This window comes from Lolium rigidum, chromosome 2, assembly GCF_022539505.1.
Source record: "Lolium rigidum isolate FL_2022 chromosome 2, APGP_CSIRO_Lrig_0.1, whole genome shotgun sequence".
NCBI classification, from domain to species: Eukaryota; Viridiplantae; Streptophyta; class Magnoliopsida; order Poales; family Poaceae; genus Lolium; species Lolium rigidum.
In genome coordinates this window covers 27,650,113-27,674,670 of record NC_061509.1, presented here as the reverse complement: position 1 = coordinate 27,674,670, position 24,558 = coordinate 27,650,113, and the positions used below count along the sequence as shown (strand labels likewise).

Sequence of the window (24,558 nt, the reverse complement as noted above, 5' to 3'; positions counted from 1 at the left end):
AGTAGGCACAATATTGGGACAGGTGAGTAGCAGCAATCTTTTGGTCAGAGAGAGAGAGAGGTGTCGGACTGGGTTTTGGTCAGAGAGAGATGCTTGTGGCCATGTGACACACCAGCATGGTGTCGACCATACCTTTGGCGCTACTGAAGTCACAAATAAGTCTGTCGCCGACTTGCATCTGCAACTTCCTAGGCAAATATGTCATGACTTTGAGCATATGCCTGGTTCCATGCTTAAATTACAGATTATTTCATGTTTTTACCGCGAGTGATCCAACTCCTCTTTGCCAACATTGTGTGTGCCGACCTTTTGCCCTGTTGCATCTCAGACCACCACCCTAGCTGGTGATGCAGGGGAAGCTACCGTTTTTGGTGCTCTCAAGCATTCTCATGTTACATTTTAACCATAACCTTAGGGTGTGTTCGGTTCTGGAATTAGGAGGAATGGAATAGGACGGTTCCGCACCCAGCACTCATTCTCGTGTTCGGTTGGGTAGAAGGAACGGAACCAACTAGTTCCTCGGAATGGAATATACCGCGTAGATGCGGAATGCACTCGTCCGGCCGATTTGGCAGAATGCGGAGGAACGAGACACTAACCACGCAGCAGATGAAAAGAAAAAAATAAAACATCACGTTAACCACCTAGTACGGCCAGCACGCGCGGCAGCGCACGCCCACGGCGGCGGCCCAGCATAGCCAGCGACGGCGGCGTACGCCGCGACGGCGGCCAAACACGCGCGGAGGCGCACGCCCGCGGCGGCGACCAGCACGACCAGCGGCATCGGCGGCGTACGGCCACGGCGGCGCCCAGCACAGCCAGCGACGGTGGCGTACGTCCGCGATGGCAGCCAAGCATGCGCGGCGGCAAAGACAGCCATCACGCGCGGCAGCGGCCCAGCACGGCCACCGGCGGCGGCGCACGCCCACGACGGCGGCCCGGCACGGCTAGCGGCGTCGGCCCAGCACGCGCGACGGCGCACGCCCGCGGCGGCCAGCGGCATCGGCCAAGCACGCCCGCGACGGCGGCCCAGCATGTTGGCGCTAGCTCTAGCTAGCTCTCTCTCTCTCTCTCTCACTCTCTCTCTCACTCACGGACGGAGGTAGGAGACAACGACTGCACAAACAAGAACACGGGAAGTTTTTCCGGCCGGCGCACGGAGCGCCGCCGTGGGCGCACCAACGCCCTAATCCTTTTCAGCTTTGCAATGTCTACATGATCAGCTACTCTAATTACAAGCATTACACGGGAATTTATAGCTGGCCTAAACACATGCGCACCCACGCACGATTCTGCCCACGTCGCTCGTGATCCGCTCGCCCAGGCCACGCGCACAGCGCGCTCGTACGCGCACGTCGCGGCCGGCGTCCAACGGCCACGACTACGACTCCCGCTTCTCTTGCTAACAGACTAGGCCTGCGATGGCTCAAACCTGAGCCAGACTCAGGCACCACCGTGACCGACACACACGAGCTAACTAACTAACTGACTTAATCAGGTTTATTCCTAACAATCACCCCCTAAACCTGACTTGCCATAGCCGGAGTTGCTGCAGCTCCCGTCGTCGTCCTTGTCGCCATGGCCGCCGCTACGGCCTCATGGACACGAACACCGCTGCATGCCCTTCTCCACACAAACAAGACCGCCTTCTTCTCGTCTCCCCGTCGCCACAGCGCCGTGCACCTCCACAGGCCGACACAAGGCGCCATGGCCGGCATCACGACCACCACCAAGCTTGACGCAGCCTGCATCTTCTTCCATGATCAGCATGCCCTCAGCTCACGCCCATGCCGCGCACCGACGCAGGCAACGCAGCCGCTCGAGCAGCTCGATCTGGTCATCGTCTTCTTCCTCGGCGATCGTCGCCGCGCTCCACACGCCCCAGCTCGCGCCATGATCGCGCTCCGACGCGATCAACGCGGCCAGCCCGGCGCGCCCAGGACGTGGTCTTCTTCCTCGGCGAGACACCCCATGCTCCACACGTCCCCAGCTCGCGGCCATGATCACGCACTGACGCGATCAACGCGGCCGATCCGGCGTGCCCAGGAGCTCAGTCTTCTCTCCGCCGAGGCACGCCGCGCCACCGCAGCCTCTGCGCCACCACGCAGGTCCGCCGCGGCTGCCGCTGTCGCACAGCACCTCCATGCCGCCGTGTGCACGCTGCACCACGCCGCGGCACGCTGCTGCGCCGTCGTAGGCCTCCAAGAATGAACGGCTCTGATACCACATGTTGGGGCTGGCCTCGGCGACACACGCCGAACCAGCCCCTCCGGCGAACAACGCCGGTGCCCTCTCTCTCTCGCTCAGACGAAGGTGGAAGAAGACACAAGGTTTCCGGCCGGCGACGAACGCCGCCACGGGCGCACAGACACCCTACTTTTTTTTATTTCAGCTGGCTCAAAACCAGTACCTCAACGATCAGTACATGGGAGTATTTATACAGAGCACGCACACACACGGTTGTCCACTACACTGGCCACTAACAGCACGAGCCGCACGACCTACACGCACGCTCGCTCAGCTGCTTGATCCGCACAATCCGGCCGCGCACACGACGCGCTCCAACGCGCACAACGCTACTAGCCTTCAACAGATCGCCAACAGCCTCTGACTCGTACAACCATGGCGCGCACGAACACGCTGCTCGTCGACACTCACCGCACAGCGTGGCTTATTGCTAACACAGCACACGCGGCGGCGGCGCACGCCCGCGACGGTGGCCAGCAGCATCGGCCAAACACGCCCGCGACGGCGGCCCAACACGCGCAGCGGTGCAAGCCTGCGGCGGCGCAGAACGGCCAGCACGGCCAGCGGCGTTGGCGCCCGCTCGCGGCGGCTCAGTGCGGCGGCGCCTGCGGCAGCCGAGCATGGCCAGCACGCGCGGCGGCGCACGCCCGCGGCGGCGCAGAACGGCCAGCACGGCCAGCGGCGTTGGTGCCCGCTCCCGGCGGCTCAGTGCGGCGGCGCCTGCGGCAGCCGAGCATGGCCAGCACGCGCGGCGGCGCAGAACGGCCAGCACGGCCAGCACGGCCCGCGGCAGCTCTGGACGGCCACCATGCGCGCCAGCACGCGCGGCGGCAACGCACGCCCGCATGTAGCGATTTTCATTTTTATTTTAATTTTGATTTGGACATACAAAATCATGTTTAGGTCTGTGTTGATTTTAACCTGGACAAAGAATCATGTTTAAGCTGTTCCGTTCCGCGGTGCGATTCCAGAACCGAACAGAAAATAGAACCGTTCCGTTCCTCGACTTTTTTCTAAACCGAACACAGGGTCGGAACCATCCCATGACATCGGAATAGAACCATTCCATTCCATCCCTCCTCATTCTAGAACCGAACACACCCTTAAATGCCACCACACCACATCAAACACCCTCACAGCCAATTTGTGAATAGCAACCAGAAACATCATCAACATGTTCTTCTAAATGATAAAGGAAGAAGAAATAAGACCTAAGTTTGACTCAAAATACAATAAAAAGAAGAAGAAATGAGGGAAATCAACGAATGGTGGTGAAACGCACGCAAAAACTAAGTTGATCATCAACGAGAGCAGTTGCAGTTTCTGGCAGCAAGGGTCTTGTCGGCGGCCCGACAGACGATCTTGTCGTGCGTGAGCAATGCCCAAAGGAGCGTTACGTGATCATTTCCGATCAAAAGCCTGTGAGGACCGTCCACGCTGCCGCCACTTCTCTTTGGGCAATCTCTTCCCGAGCTCGGTGCCATCCTTGAGCACTTGATGCTTTGATCTTATGCCCAGCAGCTCAACCTACCGCTAACACTCCTCCTATGGCAGAGTCGGCGCCACTGCACTAATATCTCTGAGGAGGACGGTCAGTGTCTTTCTTGAAATGGAATAAAAAAGCTGTTAAACAAAATACAGAAGATGTCGAGAACATCGATGTGTTTTTAACTTTCAGAACATAGAAGACGGAATAATGCGGAACTTATGTTTCACTATAAGCTGCCCCTGAGAAGATTTGGAAAATGGTAGGGATGAGGACCCGAATGTGAGACAGGCTCAGAAAGGAGGCCGATGCAGACCTAGGTATTCCCAGATATACCTCAACACTGAATTGTCAGATATATACGTTATTAAGTTCTCTGTACTGGCATTTTAGAGGTGAGAATTGGAGTATCCTAAATCTGGATGTTCTGCCCACGACGTGAGGATTGCCTCAGGTCTACAAGATGTGGTTAAAGTGGTTTATGTACTCCCTGAATTACAATGCGACTTTATTCAGCAGACGAACATGTAGATCTGTAACTTAGCATTTAAGAGCTGAAGAACATGTAGAACTAGACTTAGTATTTACACATTTAGTCTGTATGCTGTAGAACTCAAATGGACGTAGTGCTCAAATAATTGTAAGACAAAATTTTCAAATGGTGATCATGATACGTGTTTATCTGTGTTTTTAAGAAACTATATTCAGCCCACTGCTTCCAAATCCGGAACACTAATCCTCTGAAAGTTCATATGCTTTTTTCATTTTTATTTATAAAAAAATTGTTGCCTGGCTCCACGAGCAGTTAATTATTCTAAGTTTTTCCCTTGGGTTAACCTACGAGCAATGAAATCTGTGAATAGTTTTTTGTGTGTGGTAAATATGTCGTTATAATCTAAAACCTCTCGACAGATCACTAACTCGCCCTACGGAGCATGTTATTGTGCTAGAATCCCTAGCATGGTATGATACGTCTTGCGGTTGATAATGTTAAATCACTCATGTGCTCTGTTAGTTGCACATATATGTTAGATGCTTTCTTATTGGCAAAATTAGTTAAACTAGCCATTCCACATACTGTCGTGTTGCTTGATGCCTGGTACTACATTTTTTCTGCATTGTAGGTCCTTGAATTTTGAAATTGAAAAGTTGTACTCGATCACCCTATCAAATCTGAGAGTGTATGCATGCCAAGTTTGTGGAGTGTGGATAGTATTCACTAGTAGGACAATTCAAATCACACACATATCACCATGTGTTCATTGACCTTCAAACTGAGAAAGTTTATTGTTTTCATGATGGACATGTTCTCTACCCTAGGTTATTTATGTTGCTTTTTTTACATTATCTATTGTTGCCTTTGCTGACTGGTGTTCACTTTTTCTTTACTTACTGGAATGATGTTGCAGGATCACAACAGAGCTGGTTCGAAATCTTGGCACCGTTGCTGAATGTTGCAGGTTAACAAAAGAGCTGGTTCTAAATCTTGGCAAGAAGATTATCGGGTCAAGAGATCTGTATTGCCCCAATTATTACCAGGAATTTGTTTTTGCATGATATCTACCTACAAGTAATTGACTAGATGCATTCCTGAAAGGAGTCTGGCAGTTTCAGCATGTACAGGCGAACGTGATCCCGTTGAACTTGTCAGATAAGTACTAAGTGTAGCACCACTAGAAGTAATTGTTGCCTGAAGGTAACACCGATGTAACTCAGAAGTAATTGTAGCATTAGAAGTAATAGTTGCTTTTAGATATTCTACAGATCTCCAGATTGAGATTAGCGAAATAGTTTTGCTAGTTCTTTAATGGGTTTCATCTACTGAAAAAATCAAAAGGAATTTGTACAGTCATGCCAATGTGCAGAGTATTACGTTTGATTCATTTCTACAATGTTTTCTAGAGAAAAGTCCGAACCTCTGCTTTATAGAAAGCAAACACGTGTTACAAGAATTTCTGCTGGGTTACCAGCGTTCAAGATAAAGGCAACCAACCCCTAGAACCAGAACAAAGCTACCCAACCACTCCCTAGAGAAACAAGAGACACCAACCAAACCAGAGAGATCACAGTGGCTACAAACCTCCACCATAAGTACAGATGAGGAGAACTAACATCCAGCACGCCAGAACAACCGATTTGACAGAGAAAGAACAGGAGCCAACTAGGAACAAGAACTTAAGCAGTCTTTAAAGGACACTCCCAAGTCAAGCACCATTGGAATTCTTTCTTGGTAAATGATGCAGCTTTTCGCACTTCTTGCAGAGAGAGATCACCCAAAAAACCTAAAGGAATATGTTGCACTGGGAAGTGCAAATCAATATGTTGCACTGAGAAGTGTATGCAGCGATCCCAGGGTTGCACAGGTCGTACAAGAATGATTCTGATTGCTGGCATCTTGTAGCTTGCCTAATCTCTGTGATCGCTTCAAGCAAAGACCATGTATAAAGGTGTATGCGTTCGCTATCCTGAAACCTACCATCCCCAAATGTTCCTAGTAGACCGTATTGCTCTCTCACCATTTAACAAGCTAACTACTTTGAAGAAGCAGAACTCAGAATCCGCATGATCAAATAGCACCAAGTACTAGCTATTGGACATTATTTGCACCCGTAACACCAACCTTCTCTCTTTTTAGCATTTTGCATCTGCGGGGTTCCAAATAGAGCATTTTATTGTCAGCCTTTTCTCTGTACGGGCAAGGTAACGTACTCGATCTTAACTGTAATGAAGTATAAGGATATAAAGTTCTCATGTACTTTCTGCTCTAAATTTTAGACCTACCGATTCACTCTGATTACTGAGCTACGTTCTCCACGTGAAACAATTATTTGCAGAAACTCGGACAACATGCCCATGTAGTTAACTTGTAATTACCTACTAAAGCTCCAAAAAACAATGTGGACATTAGAATAATTATAAACTACGCCACCATTGATCATAAATATCGCTGTTCGTGATCTACATTGTCCTTGTTGATGCTGGCAAGCATCGGTTGCTAGACGTTATGTCACGTCATGGCCGTGAGGCTCGATGTCATAGCACATGCTGTACTGTGAAATATTTTTCATTTACAAACAATATCTAACCGTGGAAATCCTAAGGGTCAGAACAAACATGGTAATCAATTCACAAAGGAGGTCATTTTCTTTCCCCGTATCAGTGCTAATGAGGAAATCTATATTAATGTGTCGTTTTGATCTGGCAAAGAAGCACGACATCCATTTCATTCCCAAATATAACATAGTCCAACGAAAAAATGTGTTAGTCTCCACAGTTTTGGCAGAGCACCCTCTTAATATTGGTTTTAGGAGAATGCTTAATGAATATAAATATAATCTATGGTTATACTTATGTCAACGGCTGATGAATGTTCAGTTTAACAAATGAGCCAGATAATTTTGTTTGGAAATTAACTGACAGTGGACTATTTTCTGTTAAATCTTGCTTTAGTCTGGTCTTTATATGGGAATGGAATACCTCATGCAATGTCCAAGAGAGGCTCTTTCTGGTGGAAAGATATTTTTAGCCTGATGGAGGATTACAGAAGCATTACATCCTGTCAGGTGCACAATGGCTCCTCAGTTTTGTTCTGGAAAGACTTCTGGTCTCACGGTGTTTTAATGTGTCACAAGTTTCCCAGGCTATATTCTTATGCGCTGAATGAGGATGTATCGGTAGCAGCTATGGTCCAGTTTGAGAACCTAAATGAAGGTTTCCATTTACCTCTGTCAGTGGAAGCCTTCCAAGAATGGCAAACACTAACAGAAATTCTTGAAGATATACATCTATCAGAGCAGCAAACTGAGAACAGGACTTTTGTTTGGGGTCCTAAATACACTCCCTCGAAATACTACAGGTTTCTGTTTGCTCGTCTTCCTAAGGATGCTGCGCTAAATGCAATCTGGAAATCGAGGGCGATGCCCAAACTGAAGGTTTTCACCTGGCTGCTCTTCATGGATCGTCTCAACACCAGAGATCTCATGCTCCGTAAACACTAGCACATTGACTCCGGATATAATTGTGCTATGTGTTCACAAAACACTTTGGAAACGGCTCAACATCTTTTTTTCCAGTGTGAATTTCCGCAAAAATGTTGGGACTTCCTGAATATCCACTGGGATTTTAGCAGGGCTTTTGACATCAACTTCACTGCCACCAAAGCAGCCTTCCCTGGACCCTGTTTTTTTGAGATCATTGCTTGTGCCTCTTGGAATATCTGGAAGATCAGAAATGACTTAATTTTTAATAATACTGTTGCTGATTTTGGTAGATGGAAAGTTTGCTTTCAGAGTGACCTCTTGCTTCATCGTTTCAGAGTGAAGTCTGCTTGTGTTCAACCGCTAGTTGAATGGATCGCATCTATCTTTTTGTAATCTTCTTATTTTTATCCTACATTTTCTTCCCACCATGATGTAATAAGTCTACCAATAGACAGTCTGTACAGTCTTATTCCTTTTCCTTATATATATAAAAAATGACACCGTAGGGGATTAGGTGTCAAAAAAAAGTTTCTGTTAAATCTATGTATATGGATCTTATGAATAGTCATACTAGATTCTTACGGAAATATCTTTGGAAGATTAAAATTCCTCTTAAAATTAAGATATTTATGTGATTTCTTAGTAATAAAGTTTTGCTTACAAAGGATAATTTGGTGAAGAGAAAGTGGACATGGAGTCAGACATGTTGTTTCTGTAACAATAATGAAACTGTTGATCACTTGTTTCTTCATTGCCCTTTTGCAAAAATTGTTTGGCGGATGATATATTTTGCTTATAACATTCCACCACCGTCTAATGTTACTAATATGTTTGGTAATTGGTTAAACGGTGTTAAAAAAGAGGATAAGGCTCATATTCGGATTGGTATTTCGGCATTATGTTGGTCTATTTGGACTAGCCGAAATGATATTATTTTTAACAAACAGAAGGGGACAAATTTTTTGCAGGTTATTCTCCGTGCGGCGCACTGGATACAGCTATGAGCGTATATGCTTCCGGAGGACCAGCGGGGTATTATGGATACTGGATGCAGCCGCCTGCTCAAGGTCACGCAGGACTGTTATTTCCAGGCTACTGGATGGCCTCATATTAGCAGGATTCGAGATGTCTAGTTTTTGTTCTTTTCATCTTTGTCCGGTTCATACTGTTGCAACAGTAGCATACTTTCATGTGTAATACGCACTCTTTGTTAACACTATTTTTTTAAATAAATGGTTGTGTGCATCGATTGATGCAGAGGCCGGGGCAGCGCTCCCATATCAAAAAAAAAAATTCATTCCCAAACAATTGTACGATTCTTTTTTCTCTTGTTTCCTTTTATGCTTACTTGAATTAGAAATGATTGTACAATTCTGTTTCAGTATGCAAACAGTGTGGGAACTAACTACAGGGACCGAAACATCAAGACAGAGTTATCAGTTTATCACCAATCTGGCAGTAAACATATTGTTATCTAGTTAGTACTAGCAGCGTATCATGTCCCGGAGTCTGCCAGATAGGCTTTTCTCATCAAGAATACATGCAGGCTGGGTAAAGCTGTTTATTCATTTGATCTGAAACTAACAATAGATATCAGGGTGTACAGGGAAGCACATTTGATGCACATGAGCACCAGTGCTCCCGGTTTCTAAAATATTTGAAAAATATATTTACGTGTTCCAAAAAACCATCAAATTTATTCCATGAATACATATACACACGTTCTGAATACTCGAGCGAAGTTTCGGTAGAATTGCGTCGTATTTTGAGCTATAGGAAAAAAAAAACAAATTTGCAGTTGTGTAGTGTCAGAAATTTGTCTTTTTTGTGTAGCTCAAACTACAACATATTTTTCTCCAAAGTTTCTACCGTACCTTCGGAATGTTTATATATATGTACGTATTCACTTCCAAATTTTTTGGACCCCAAAAAATACGATTTTCAAAATTCAGGAGCAGTAGTGCTCATGTGGGACACTTTCCGGGTGTACAGTTGCTTTGCTTCTTCTAAGTGTTAGTGTCAGTGCGACAGACGTACAGACTTGTGTGCTGCAAGACTGCAAATAATATTTCTTCTGTCTTGAGAAAAATACAGAGGATTACAATTTACAAGTACTGGTGACTAAGGTTCCCAACGCCAATAATGTTCAAGTTAAACAATTGAAACTTCAGAGCCTGCATTTACTCTGGTAAGATGAGCCTGTTTGCCTTACCTCTTGGGGCAAACTTGGCTAATCAAAAAAGTTCCACCGTTGTGGCTTCAGAGCTCTTGGGATTCGTCTTCTGAGCCATGATATCCTATATCAAAGTCTTCTTAGAAAGCTCTATTTGCTCGACAAATAGAGAGGGGAGCCATTGATCAAACGAGATACCAATGCAATCGGATTTCCATTGGTATTTGAAGTGAAAAGAAAATCCGGGTACGTCTGGTTGGGTCAGAACAAACACAGTACATAAAGCCGCAGGAGAGATTACATGCTTTTTCCGGTGTCAGGAGAATTACGCAAGAATTGCCAGAGATGAATTTGGCACATCTCTTGGCAAGATCAAAATGACACACATATATGTAGATTTCGTCATCAGCAGTTCGCATTGTAAGTTACAACAAAATTGCAAGGCCAACAAAGTTACAGGTGCAGATAAAACAGCAGGACTATACCCATCTCATTGCCAAACATTGTAATAACAATTAACAAACAAAATAATCAACGATTTCGCACGAACAACCAAACACCACATCAACAAAGTCTGTCACTTTATAACAATAGATATCCCACGGAAAAAGGTTACAGACAATCTCAGGAGGACATGAAAAATAAGAACAAAATGTTGTACGTACAAGTGCTTTCGACAAGGATTGAGTAGCAGTTACATGCCCAGCAAAGCATCTTATATAGAGTTATCATAAAGTCACCATAGCAAGCTAGTAGCATGAGCACAAATTGACACCATCAAACAGTGATAGATTTAAGCACGGAAAAAAGCTAAACTCGAATGCAATACAGCTCTTCACACCGCCCAGGATTCAGCATCTAGTAGTAGCAAGCATTTTCACTGCCTGCCTCGCGACTTTGCCCTGCTCGCCTCCTCCAGGGTGGACGGGAACAGCTCCACGTACCTCGTCCCGATCGTCATCTTATCCTTGCACATGGCCGTCTTGGCAACCTCAGCTGTTGGGAACTCCACAAAGGCCTCACCAGTAGCCTTGCCATCAGAGCGGTACCCAATGTGCACGTTCTCCTCTGTCAACTCATACTCCACAAAGAACTTGATGATGTCCTCGGTGGTAGCAGAGTAGGGGAGCCCACGCAGCTTCAGCACCTCGGTGTACTCCATGCTGCTCTTGTCCTCAGCCGGCTTCCTGGGGCGTACCGGGGGAGGTGGGGAGTGTCGGTACTCTGAGTCGACGAAACCACCACCACCCTGGCTCACCTCAGAAGCTATTGCAACGTAGTACTCCTGCTTCTTGCATCTGAACACCTCCACGTATCTCCTGCCCATGTTCTGCCTGTTGCGGTGCAGTGCAAACTCGGCTTGCAGGTTCGAAGGGAAGACAACAAATGCCTCGCCAGAGAAGCGGCCATTCTTGTGAACCAGGAGGATGTCCACTATGTCCAGCCCGGTAAAGAACTTGACGACGTCAAGGTCCTCACAGTCAAAAGGGAGCCCCCGCAGACGAACCCCTGGAAAGCTCTGTAGGCTAGTGTTGACCCCTGCACCAGCCAAGTTGGCACTGTAGGGAGGGTAGAAGCCGGCGCCGCTGCCACCAGCGTTGCTGCCCATGGCTCCTCCAAAATAGGGAGCGCCGGGCTCCATCATCCTGGCCCTCTTTGAAACATCCAACGGACTCCCTGCGTTCACTGCGAAGTATGGATTCGATTCCATCATTCGTGGCCTCTTTGATCCCTCGTACCCATCCGAAACCCCCCCGCTTCCCATCATTGCCCTTCAAATAATCCAGTCCCAAAAAAAAAGAAAAAGGAGAAGATCCCCCCATCTCTCAATCCCATTTTCATAAAAATAACCCAAATAAATGAAGGTAATTGCGCATAAGGTAAAGAATCTACAGACTTGGAAGTTAAACAGAATTAAAGGACGAGAACATTATTTACATTGAATGCATTTAATGCTGTTAACGATTGGCGGGATACGGCCTTTATTATTTTGTACTAACGACTGAAGCAGCAACATAATTCATACTACTATATCCAATCTAAGTGGGCAAAAGGCTAAATAAAACATATTGAATTCAGGTAACTACAAATAGTATTGCTATAGAACACGACAGATTGTAGATCATGCAGGTTAATGAGATGGATAATCTTGTCAGAGTACGACAACTAGCCATGCCAACTAACTAGCAGCTAAATTATATAGTAAATCCATTACTATCATGCTAAATTTTCATGGCAATCAAGTTTATCCAGTTCATTACTATGTAAACGCCTAACCTATCATCGGGTCCTGCACACTATCGTCTCCTTTCAGTTGGTCAACTGATGAACACTACAGATCCTGCGTCCACTTTTAACTCGGTTCAAAACAAGGTGGATAGCCTACATACTAATTCTTCTCAGGATTGAGCCTACCATGTCAAATTCCTTGCAGATAACTAGCATACCAGACGCGTTCGAAATAGACAACAGGTTTCGCACCCTAGAGCCAAACAGGCCACACACACGCACATGTTCCGCGCCGAAGTAGGGGGAGGAATCGCAGGCTCGCTACGTTCGAAATCGACAGGTAAATCTAGCAGGTGGCCGCGAATCGTCAACCCACGGGCCGATTTGCAAAACAAAAAAAATCCCCATACCGAGGGGAATAATCAAGCAGGGTTCCGAGAGGCGCTTACCCGCGGTGCCCGTACATGGCGGCGGTGGCGGCTGGTGGTCCGGGAGAGAGGGATAGCTAATCTCCGGCGAGACGAGACGAGCGCGGCGGCGGCGGAAACCCTAATCGCGTGAGGTCAAAGGGGAGGCTAGGGGTAGCTGGTTGGATCGGGCGTTGTTTGTTGATATGGCGTCGATGGCAGAGAGAGATAAATAGTTGGCGGGTTCAGGGGCAAACTCGGGAGAGACTTACCGACTCGCGAGTTCTGGTCTTGGTCGGTGCACGTTTTGGAATCTTCGCGAAGATCAAATCTAGAGTAGTAGAAGAAAGAGAAATCAAATACAGTACAACTGCACAAGTACATGCATACATATTGCCACACAACGTCTGTCTACCGAAGATCATTACTCGCAAAGTTCAAAAAATAACTTGGTCAAATTTATCTAGATAAGGAAGTATATATAGGTGCATTGGTACGGACCTATATAAGTGCGACAAGTAGGGTCTCACCTACTGGAAAGCAGCATCATCGACTCGGAAGGTTCGGCATAAGATCGGCTCGCATCAGTGGGCTGGAATGGACTAGCTGATGACTGATGGGAGCAAGACATGTGGCCAAGACGATAAGTTTGAGGCCCCGAGCGCACCGCTCGTGAAGGAAGGGGTTAAATAATTGCTTTGTAGATCGTTGTGGGGCTATCGTTGGATCAGTTGTAACCAGGCCGTTGTCCGATGACAATACCCTGAAAGAGGTATCCTCACGAAGGTGGGAAAGAAGATGGGGCCATAGGGCGAAGAGCAACGAAGATGGTGGTACGCGATTTATCTAGCTTCGGATCAAGCTGCACGATGGTAGGGCCTACTCCTTCTTCCTCCCGCTTCTCCGATCTCTCCCGGAATTTGCTTGTATCTTCAAATTACTGAGAGTTTGCATACTGTGATTCATAGTATTAAGTGGGTACATAACATACATTTTAGTCATATAGTACATCTGTATCTAGAAAGAAATGAGAAAATTATTTTAGGAAAGAGTAAGTATTTTCTTTTTTTAGGTATGCTAGGTGCAACGAACCAGAAAGTCGACACAATATACTTTGGAGGCGCACAATTGAATGCTATAGCCGCAGAACTCAAAACATTGACGAAATCGCCATAGATATGATCTCTTCTACCCTATCCTCCGAAGAAACCGAGCATTTACAGTTCTCGAATGTTACAATACCTGATTTTGTGTTATGCATCGTTTGATAGGAGAGATATGATGTGTAAGTGAGACAAGTGGGATTCCACTTTCACATCTCTACTTAACTACTTTTACTGTAAACTCTTATTTCTATGGAATAAGTGAGATAATAAAATTCGAATTTATTAAAAGTGAAATAAGTGAGATGATGTAGAAGGAGATCCCACTTATCCGGTGTGTCACTTCCACATGAACGCATCTTGCTGCTTGGCAAGTATGTATCACTAAGCTGCGCACCGGTGAGCCATTCAGCAGGATGACTAATATATCTGTTCTCTCCTTTTTACTTGGTATATAGAATTCGAAATTTTGTGAAAGCAAGTACTAATCGTCCAACTTCGTACTACTAACAGATAGTCTCTACAGTAAGTGAAAGCATCAAAGCCTCCGTAGCATAGTGGTAGTGCGTTCCCTTCGTAAGGGAAAGGTCGTGAGTTCGATCCTCACCGGGGGCTCTTCAATTTTTTCTGCTGATATGTTTTGTTTCTCAGCATTTCGCGTTCATCCCGCACATTTTATTTGCAAACCAAATCGTATGCTTCTGCTTTCTTGAATACATGTTCCATTGCTACATTCATTCATATCACAGCATACTGATCTAGCTTAATTTTATCCCATTTATTTGTCTCTCTCTTGGATAACATAACATAGGGCGGAGGCAAGGGGGGCGAGCAAGGTGTAGACTGATACCCGCAGGGTATGGGTGCGGGTGGAGCCGGCCCATACCCATACCCATACCCATCTCCTTCAATCTCATCCGTCACCCATACTCATACCTGTTGATGGGTACAATTTTATCCCATACAAGTTACCTGGTAGGGTAAATGGGTATTCGCGTGGTTCAAATTCCTAAGTTTTTCTATGGTTGCGTGAACTTTGAATCGGTATGATAGAACTGACACAGTGACAAAAAAATTCGCAGGTGGGAATGTAACAAGCGAGCACACAAAACGGTCAGAGCGTGGAAAGGGAGGTTCATCCATCTCTGGTCGCTTAAGATCCAGTTTATAACGGAGAAACAATGGCAGCACATTCGCCTCCAACGAGGGATCCCATGCTAGATGGGACCAACAGGGCATAATCTGCAAATGCTACCGAGGGAGTATCGTCCAGCCACGTTGGCACCCAGGAAATCAGGCCACTTCTTCTGAGAAGATGAGGAGGATTGCGTGACACTTGTCGGTGTAGGCCTATGTAGCTCACATCACTTGAGGTCATCATTTACTAGTCTCCTTCGTCGAGCATGTAGCACACTTGTTGGTTGTTGTTGTGGTAGCTCATAGTTAGTTAACCTCAATGCTTCCTCCAACAGTCACGCCAGTCGCAAAAAAGCAGCGAGTTGGATGCGATGCAAACTGCCGAACTTCTCAGGTCACCGTGCTCCAAATTTCATATGAAGCACAAGTGGAGTGAGTGAGTGCCCAGGTACGGTTACAGAACCCAAAAAAAACACGTTACACTCCTGTGATGATCTCAATGGCGTGGCAATAGAGAAGACCACCAGAGTTCAGAAATCAACAGTGAAACAACTGGCAATTTAAGCTTCACAGTGAACTGAGTGATGGCAATTTGTATGCTTGTCTACTCTGTGGCGATAAGAAACGGAAGACCCCTGAAAGAAACAAACACTTCAGTTAGTTTCAGAGCACATGTAGGCGATGATAAACCCAAGGCCGCATATTAGTATTCCATTAAACCATATGGATATGTCAACTGGAAAACTGAAGCAACATATGCATACCAGCCCCCTCTCCTAGAGAAGTAATCACTGTCCAGAGATACCGCCAGAGCAAGAGCTACAGCCCTTTCAGGTAAAGTCAGAGGGCGAACAACTTCTAGTTCTTCGATCTGGAAGCATCATTGAGATGTGAGATTGCAGTCAGTGTAAAGAGAGGCCAATAGATTCATTAAGGAAGATGTTTTTTTACTGCCAAGTGAGAAGACTTACATCGGAAGCGAGACCAAATTTACGGGTTTGTCCAGAATCACCAAACCGAATTGCATATTGGCCAGCATCCGTGAAGAGCTGCAATGAAGAACCAAAGATATCATGATCAGCCAACATCCTCTCTACAGGTTATGGCAGTACAACAAACACAAAATGCACACTGAAAAGAAATGGGGTGTAAAATCATGCTATAATTATATCAAACAGTATCAAGCCCAAGCGGACTCACCGTAGCAGAATCATATAATTATGCAATAGATATATGTCATGTATAAATTTATCTAGAACATTTTCCTTGCGCAGAAACAATAGCATCACAGCAATTTACAACACTATAGCGATCAATGTGTAAATTCTCAGCTCATATGTTACTGACTGTATTGTTGGAGATATCAATGGAACAATTTCCAACATGAATGTCCTCTAAATGTAAGAAATACACATCATTTGATAACTTTCCACCTAAAAGAACATTACCTCAAAGCCAATTCCCCTCCAATTACGATCAATCTGGGCTAACACTTTTTCATCCTCATCAATCAGGGTAAAGGTCCAGTTCCAAAATCCAGGATTCTCGACCACAGCAAATTGCTTGTTCCTGAAGAACAAAAAGGTTGAACTCAACCTGTGAAGTAGTATACCAAGACAGAAGACGACATAAAGAACCGAGCTACTCCCTCTGATCCAAGTTAATTGACTCCACTTTATGTATATTCGCATGCATCTAGTCCAGAAACTTAACTAGATACATATGAATCAAGACAAAGTTGTGTCAATTAATATGAATTGGAGGGAGTATTTGAATTGGTCAAGAAGCAAGGAATGGGTGATCAAAAGGCCAGGTTACCCCAAGTACAGGTCATAAATTCTACGCCAAAGATGCCAACGCCTGTGGACTACACCTACCTCCTGATCAAAGAGAAATCATGAAACATCATCAGTAGTATGCTTGTGCGTTCATATGAGGATAGCACTCACATGTGAATGATTTAACACAATTAGTGTGTACCTTGCCATCCACTTCTGTATAAATGGAGCTGTTGATGAACCAAAATGGCCGGCGGACCTGAACCCAATATCAATAGCGTCAGTATAGATCTTTGCAGGGTTTTTTTTTCTAATTATGTGCTCAATGTAATTACAACAAAATACATCAATCATTTGAAATCTCACCGTAAATATCTCATTACCCATTGCATCAGTAAATTCTGCAACAAATGGACGTCTCGACCTAAGTAACTGAAATATCAGCAAAAAGGAACTGTTATAACTTAGAAGGTAGTAGTCACCATCAAGAGAAACAAACATAAATGAAAAGCAGATAAAAAAAGGAAATACAATAAGATGCTTTCTTTCTAAAAGATAATAACAATGGGGCCATTTCCCAGAATTGCAGTTATAAGAAACAACAAATAAATAACTTTTAGCATCATATCTGAAAGTCATGGCACAATCGAAATTTTGAAATGATGCAAGATAAATATATGCCAGATTCAATCTGCAACTGGCATAGAACATAGAACAGACCTTAAGAGATAATAACATGAACATACAGAACATAACACTTCTTCTATGCTGTCAGAGATATATTACCAGCTGGGTAAGGTTCTCTAACTTTTATGCCATACCTCGATTACCAGATGATAAAACACATTATACATATCAAATTCCTGATGGTAACTGCTTTTTTTTTTCTCAGGCAAGGTTACCATACTGTTTCCATTAAGTTGAAAAAGAAGCCCAACACGTAATACAGTCCTTCCACAGCATCCCAAGAACTACTCAGTATGATAACATTACATAGTGGACGATTAGAAATGGGACAGCAACCAACTGACCACGACATTCAACACTCACCACCAACACCTCTCTCCAACCCATCCAATTTTCCTGTATGACCATTTTCCCCATCCCTAAAAGCTATATATTGACCCTATTTTTGCGTCGGAAAGAAATTATTGGCATGTTCACAATGCATGCACTACATAAAGATCATGGCCAGTTCTAATTACAAATATGTAACATCAGTCATTGCAAAAAGAAAAAAAATATAAGAACCAATGCTAAAGAACCCTTGTCCAGCAAAAAGCCAAAAAACAGCCGAAAAATCCTAAAATAAAATAAAACATGGCATACTGGGAGACTTGAGTAATCTGTCGAACCAATAATCATGACGAAAAGTGACATGCTACCAAAGATACACAGGGAGGATAACGAAAACTTTGGTCAGTAAAATCAGTTTCACTAAATTACTACTCTAAAGTATCAGAACAACTAATACTAATTTATTTAGGATCAACTAACCACAAAGATATACCTGCCTAAAGATGACATTGCTTTTCTCTCGAATATATCCAACAGGCTGGAATTAGAAGAAAAAACAAATCAATGGGTAGGATTAGAAACCAGCTACAATTATACAACAATGATGAAAATTATACAATGATGGAACCAGCTACAATCTGGAAGGAGACACACTTACAGATTGAGGAAACAGTGGATCCATTATGATATACCTACTCTCCTGCATTTCAAACGATAATAGTAAGTAAAATCATCTAGCATGGCCAAATTATCAATATAGTTAACATAAGCTACTATTTCATTCTACAAATTGTTGGAGAAGCATCCTAGAGTAGGCAGCTTAAATGTCTATATAGTGGCTTCAGATACATGACCTGCTCGAAAGCAAACATGAGATTAGCCCACTCCACATCCCTGGCAATAAGGAGGTTGGCTCTTGAGAGGAGAGGCTTCAGTTTGGCCTATAAAACAAATATATACAGGTTAGCTCGGTTATTCAAGTACCTACACATACATCAAAGTTTGAACATGTTGACATTATTAGAGTTGGATAACACATCAACCATCAAGTAGAATGTAAGCGGTAGGGAACAAACTTTAGCCCCAGAATTATTTATCTATATCCCACTCTCAGACCTATAGAAATATCCTACAACACAGATCATATAGTAATTCCAAGCAAAGTCATCAGTTTCAAAAGTGGAAACACTACATCATGCACCCGCTGGGGGTTTTACTCTTCAATTATCTAAAAAAATAACTTCATCGTACGCTATTGTTCTAACATGGCACAGAACAAAACTGAATGGCACTACACATATCAATACGGGATTAGAGATTACAGAATCCACTTGCCTCTAGGTGCCCGAGGTCCCGAATGTCATACTGCGCCACCTCGCCACTGCCGGCTCCCCCAGCCTTCACCCTCCCAAGCCCCGCCGCGTCCGACCCGGCACTCACAAGCGCGCGCGCAGCGTTAGCGAAATAGCCGAGCGGATCCTCCCCACCGCCACCTTCAGCCTTGGCAACCTCGACGCGTTTTCCCCATCCCCTCACAGGCGCCTCCTTCTGCTTTTTCAGTTCCTCGACCCACAGACTCCGCAGCCACTCACGGGGAAGCGGCGACCTGTCACCTCTACCGGTGCCGCTTGCGGACTCGTTGGATCCTCTAACATGGCTGTTGTTAGTGCTTGCCACCGCCCGCTTCTCTTGTTCCATTTTCTGCAGAAAGGTCATCAGGCATGTTATTGTTAAGTATTTAGCAAGGCATAAACACACAAAGATCACTCACGCCAATAGTATAGCTTATAACAGAGTAAGAAACAGGAAAACTGGTGACTCTGGGAGAGCTTGTAAAGCCCACCAGATAAAAAAACATCTATCTGTATAATTGTAACAATTGGATGTCCGACTAATTTCAAAGCATTCATAGTAGATTTTCTACTTTCACGAGCCTCTGAAAACCACAGATACTGTGATATACTGAGCAATGGTGTGTTGCATCTAAGCAAAGGTTTTCTATTGATGTTCTGCAGAACAAATGAAATGTCGATGTTTTTCGGGATTTGAGGAGACCAAACAAAACATATAAAGCAGAAAATAACTAGCATAGTAGCAGAATTTTTTCTACAACTGAACAATGAAAATGATCAAGATGACAAGCTGCTGAGTTTACATGAACCATAGCAAAAATTAAATTCCTACTAGACCAAACAATGAACAAAAAAAGTTACATAGTGGGAAACATGGTACACTCTGGCACAATTACAATAACAATTGCATATCTCAACTGAATTGAGGATAACAGACCATTAAACCATAATTTAAGTGGTATACTTAATAACTACATAAGATGAACATAATAGTGTCCAAGAAATATCGCTGTTGAGCAAAAACATGTTATGGTTCAAGACTTTCAAGTGAAAACAAAGGATCAGATCCAATTCAATGATCCTATATGTTAAGACATGCCTATGTGGAGCAACAGCTTGTTGTATCTAAGCTCATATTGATGTTCTTAAGAAAGAATGAAACATATAGGTATTAACAGGGATTATGTGAAGCAATAGTGTGTTGTATCTAAGCACATGTTTCCTATTAATGTTCTGCATAACTAATAAAATGTCGATGTTTTTGGGATTTGAGGAGACCAAACAAAACATATAAAGCATAAAACAACTAGAAAATGGTCAAGATAACTAACTGCCGAGTTAACACAAACCATAGCAAAAATTATAGTCCAACTGGACCAGAAATGAAGGAAAAAGGTTACATAACGGGAAACATGCTACACTCTGAAAGCATTGCAATAAACATAGCAAATATATCCTGAATCGAGGATAACATACCATGACACCATAAATTAAGTGGTATAAATAGTTATATAAGATGAACATAGTACTGTCCAAGCAAGTATCGCTGTTGAGCAAAAACATGTTATGGTTCAAGACTTCCAAGTAAAAGCAAGGTATCAGATCCAGTCCAATGATCCTATCGTTCAGACATGCCAATGTGTAGCAGCAGCATGTTTTATCTAAGCACCTGTTGATGTTCTGAAGAAAGAATGAAACATAAATATTTTCAGGGAGGGAGATTTTATGAGACTAAACAAAATAAAAACTGGCATTTGCTACGATTTAGTGATCTAATTACACATTCCCGTACTGAACAATAAAAATGATCAAGATAATTGATGAGTTCACAAGAGTCGTAGCTAAGATCATAGTCTAACTAACTGGACCACAAAATGAAAAGAAAAGAAAAAAGATCGATGGACCAGGTCATGATGAACATGACTAACAAAAATCATAGCTAAAAATCCAGTGTTCAGTGGCAGATTTGCAGACATCCTCAATTCCCCTACAACCATGGCCTACAACGCCACTGGAGCAGCTATCACATCAATGAGGATAAACTGAGCAACCAACCATACATCAGTAATGTGCTGTCGTTAACTAAAGCAAGCATTAGCTGCTCAGCCCAAGTTGGACGGCATGGCAGGTGCAGCAATCAACACAGCAGCTGCAAAATACATTCTATTATCCAACTAGGCGAGCATCAAGTTACTCTGGATCACTAGTTACTACAATGTTTATACACCATAAATAGCTGATCCTCATCCTGTAACTACACAGCAACAGCACAGCCAAGAAAAAATACTGTCTAACTGGAGCAGAAAATGAAGAAACACAAGGTTCAGGCAAAAGGTCACGTAGTGGCAAAATCCTACACCCTGAACACGAACAAAAGATTTGCGTAATCACAGAAACCTGACAGCAACACATAATTGCCAGTGCCAACTATACTATTTGCAGTTCCATCTGTATAACCCAATTCCAAACCACCTGGGATCGCACATTCCCACAACCATTTAACTGAAACTTGAATAGTGAAAAACATGAACAACTAAAATCAGTTCAGTTGCAGGTTTGCAGGCTTTTTACACACCACCAGAGAGCAAAATACTTCCCTCTTCCTGTAACTAGACAGCAATTTCCCAGCATTTAGGTAGGTACTATTCCACCAATGGGCACGCGGGCGGGCGGACACCATCAAACAGCCGGTAGAAGCAGTCCATCTTCTCCCTGGATCACCACGGGCGCGCCCCTAGAACCCTAGAGTGAGTGGGGGATTCGCGGAAGCAGCGCGCGGACCTAATCGAGAGAGCCGAACACCGCATCCGCGGCTCTCGCAGGAATCGTCATCTCGAAACCCTAGAGGGGTGAGGAAGGGGGAGGCGCGGGAGGCGGGGGTTATACCTTGATGTAGGCGTTCTCGGCGGCCTTCTCCTCCTCGCTGAGCATCTTGCCGCCGGAGGAGCGGAGCCTGCTCTGCACGAACCTCGCCGGGGTCCTGGACAGCGCCGCCCTCGCCGCCGCCATGGCCATCGCTCTCTCTGTCTCGTTACCTCTCTCTCTAGAAAGAGGAGTGAAATGTATTGTGGTGACGTGTCGTCGTCTTCTTGGGTATAAGCTTGGTCTCCTCTTTTTTTTTTGAAACGTGAGCTTTATTAATTAGCCATAAGATGGCAAGATGGAGATGACAGCAATAAGTGATCTTCGGTTTTTCGTTCAACGACAAGATCTCCTTCCCGACGTCAATGATGGTGTTGAAAGATTACAATTTTCTAGGTATGGGTGTTCAGATCTTTCTTCGCCATATCGATCTTGGATCTCTTCTCATGGTTGCCGCCGCGAGGAGGATTATCCTCGTAATTTTTGTCCCGGTTGCTACGTCCTCAACAGTGGTGATTCGTACTCTTGGCTCGTCATCAACGTCGACAAGGCTGGTCGGTTTTTATTCCCTGATATACTGGTGTCGGTACTCTTGCTGATATTGATTGACTACTTTAATGGTTCGCGCGTGCACGCAGCCTTGGCATTGCGGCTTAAATTAAAATTATGGGAGAACCTTCGTTCGTATTTACAGGTCTATGATTTGTTATCTATCTTTAACTGCCTTCAGGAAAGTATACGATTATGTCTTAGAAGAAGAAAGAGTTTGAAGACATCAAAAATTTGCTAGTACCTTTTAAACTTTATTTTGTAATCGTTGGAGACAGCTCGTGTATCTATACCATGTACTATTTGTTATTATGAATATATGTAGTATTGATATTCAAAAAAAAAACTTGATCGACCTTCACGAGCTCCCATGTTTCGAATACCAACTCCCAGCTCCCGTATCAACAAGTGAACAACCATCTAGTCTAGTAGTTGGATTCTAAAGTCACCGGCCATCGTCGGAGGTTTATTAGATGCTTAAGCCCCTCCAAACAGGGCCAGGATCGCAGCTTCTTCTGAACTAGCACAGTAAGGAACAAATAACTTCCATTCAGTAAGAATAGGTTGGCGCGAGACTAACCCTCAAAGATTCCAAAGCCTACGAGATTAGATCTCGTTGTTGATGTAGTCGACCGTCCGTGCTGCAATCCGGCAGCACTTCCATACTCGGTCGTGCGTACGGTGTCGATGAAGCGCGTCCTCTCCCCGTTTCAGCGGGCAGTGAAGGTGTGATAGATCTCCTCGGAATCCCAGCAGCACGATGGCGTGGTGGTGGTTGTGGAGGAGGAAAAACTGCAGGGCTTCGCCTAAGCCGGAGCAGTGTATGGAGGAGGAGAGGGGCGGCCAGAAGTGGTGGCTAGGGTTGGGTGCGCCCCCTACCCACTCCCCTCTTTATATAGGGGAGAGGGTCGGTTGGGGTGGCCCCCCTGCACCCCAAACCCATCTAGGGCCGGCGGCACAAGGGGGTGGGGGAATCTTGCCCCCCAAGTTGATCCCCCCTTAGGGTTTTGGGGAAACTGATACGTCTCCAACGTATCCATAATTTCTGATGTTCCATGCTTGTTTTATGACAATACTTACATGTTTTGCTTGCACTTTATGATGATTTTATGCGTTTTCCGGAACTAACCTATTAACGAGATGCCACAGTGCCGGTCTCTGTTTTCTCGCTATTTTTGGTTCCGGAAAGGCTGTTCGGGCAATATTCTCGGAATTGGACGAAATCAACGCCAAACCTCCTATTTTTCCCGGAAGGCTCCAGAACACCGAAGAAGAGTCGGAGAGGGGCCAGAGGGCCACCACACCATAAGGCGGCGCGGCCTGGCCTGGGCCCGCGCCGGCCTATGGTGGGGAGCCCCTAGGTGCCCCCCTGCGCCGCCTTTTCGCCTATAAAATCCCTTTCGACCTAAAAACACCGTACCACTTGACGAAACTCCAGAAAGACTCCAGGGGCGCCGCCACCATCGCGAAACTCCAATTCGGGGGACGAAGTCTCCGTTCCGGCACCCTGCCGGGACGGGGAAGTGCCCCCGAAGCCATCTCCATCAACGCCATCGCCTCCATCATGCTCCGTGAGTAGTTCCCCCATGGACTACGGGTTCTAGCCGTAGCTAGTTGGTATTCTCTCCCCCATGTACTTCAATACAATGATCTCATGAGCTGCCTTACATGATTGAGATTCATCTGATGTAATCGGTGTTGTGTTTGTCGGGATCCGATGGATTGTTACGTTATGATTGTCTATCTACAAAGTTTATGAAGTTATTGTTGCTTGCAATCTTGTTGTGTTTAATGCTTGTCACTAGGGCCCGAGTGGCATGATCTTAGATTTGAGCTCTATACTTATTGCTTAGATTGTATCTACAAGTTGTATGCACATGTCTATGTCCGGAACCAAAGACCCCAAAGTGACAGAAATTGGGACAATTGGAGGGAAAGGCTTAGATATGAGGATCACATGTTTTCACCGAGTGTTAATGCTTTGCTCCGGTGCTCTATTAAAAGGAGTGCCTTAATTTCCAATAGATTCCCTAGAGGCCCGACTTGCCACCGAGCTGGTAGGACAAAAGATGTTGTACAAGTTTCTCATTGCGAGCACGTATGACTATATATGGAAAACATGCCTACATGATTAATGATCTTGATATTCTGTCTTAATGCTATTTCGAGTCCTATCAATTGCCCGATCGTAATTTGTTCACCCAACACTTGTTATTGGAGAGTTGCCACTAGTGTAGA

At 44.9% G+C, this 24,558-nt stretch overlaps 2 protein-coding genes and 1 non-coding gene across 3 annotated transcripts; 1 reads left to right on the top strand and 2 right to left on the bottom strand.

The window, feature by feature from the left end:
* Nucleotides 1-10,450: 10,450 nt before the first annotated feature.
* LOC124691482 (heterogeneous nuclear ribonucleoprotein F-like) lies at nt 10,451-12,542 on the bottom strand. Its single transcript, XM_047224762.1, has one exon. It carries the CDS (start codon nt 11,652-11,654, stop codon nt 10,764-10,766), a length of 891 nt encoding a protein of 296 aa, XP_047080718.1. The 5' UTR covers nt 11,655-12,542; the 3' UTR covers nt 10,451-10,763.
* A 1,626-nt stretch (nt 12,543-14,168) lies between these two features.
* TRNAT-CGU lies at nt 14,169-14,240 on the top strand. Its single transcript has one exon. It is a non-coding gene; the product is annotated as a tRNA-Thr (tRNA).
* A 468-nt stretch (nt 14,241-14,708) lies between these two features.
* On the bottom strand, nt 14,709-21,926 carry LOC124691481 (altered inheritance rate of mitochondria protein 25-like; the record flags this gene model as incomplete). Its single annotated transcript, XM_047224760.1, is given in 12 exon segments — nt 14,709-15,397; nt 15,527-15,633; nt 15,734-15,811; nt 16,211-16,331; nt 16,581-16,642; nt 16,743-16,799; nt 16,907-16,972; nt 18,051-18,095; nt 18,216-18,257; nt 18,412-18,498; nt 18,893-19,258; nt 21,796-21,926. Coding segments are annotated over 12 exon segments (1,191 nt in total). The 3' UTR covers nt 14,709-15,366.
* Between the last annotated feature and the right edge of the window lie 2,632 nt (nt 21,927-24,558).

What these genes read in the sequence shown, in the direction of transcription:
- LOC124691482 (XM_047224762.1), bottom strand. Translation starts at nt 11,654, where the DNA reads ATGATGGGAAGCGGGGGGGTTTCGGATGGGTACGAGGGATCAAAGAGG.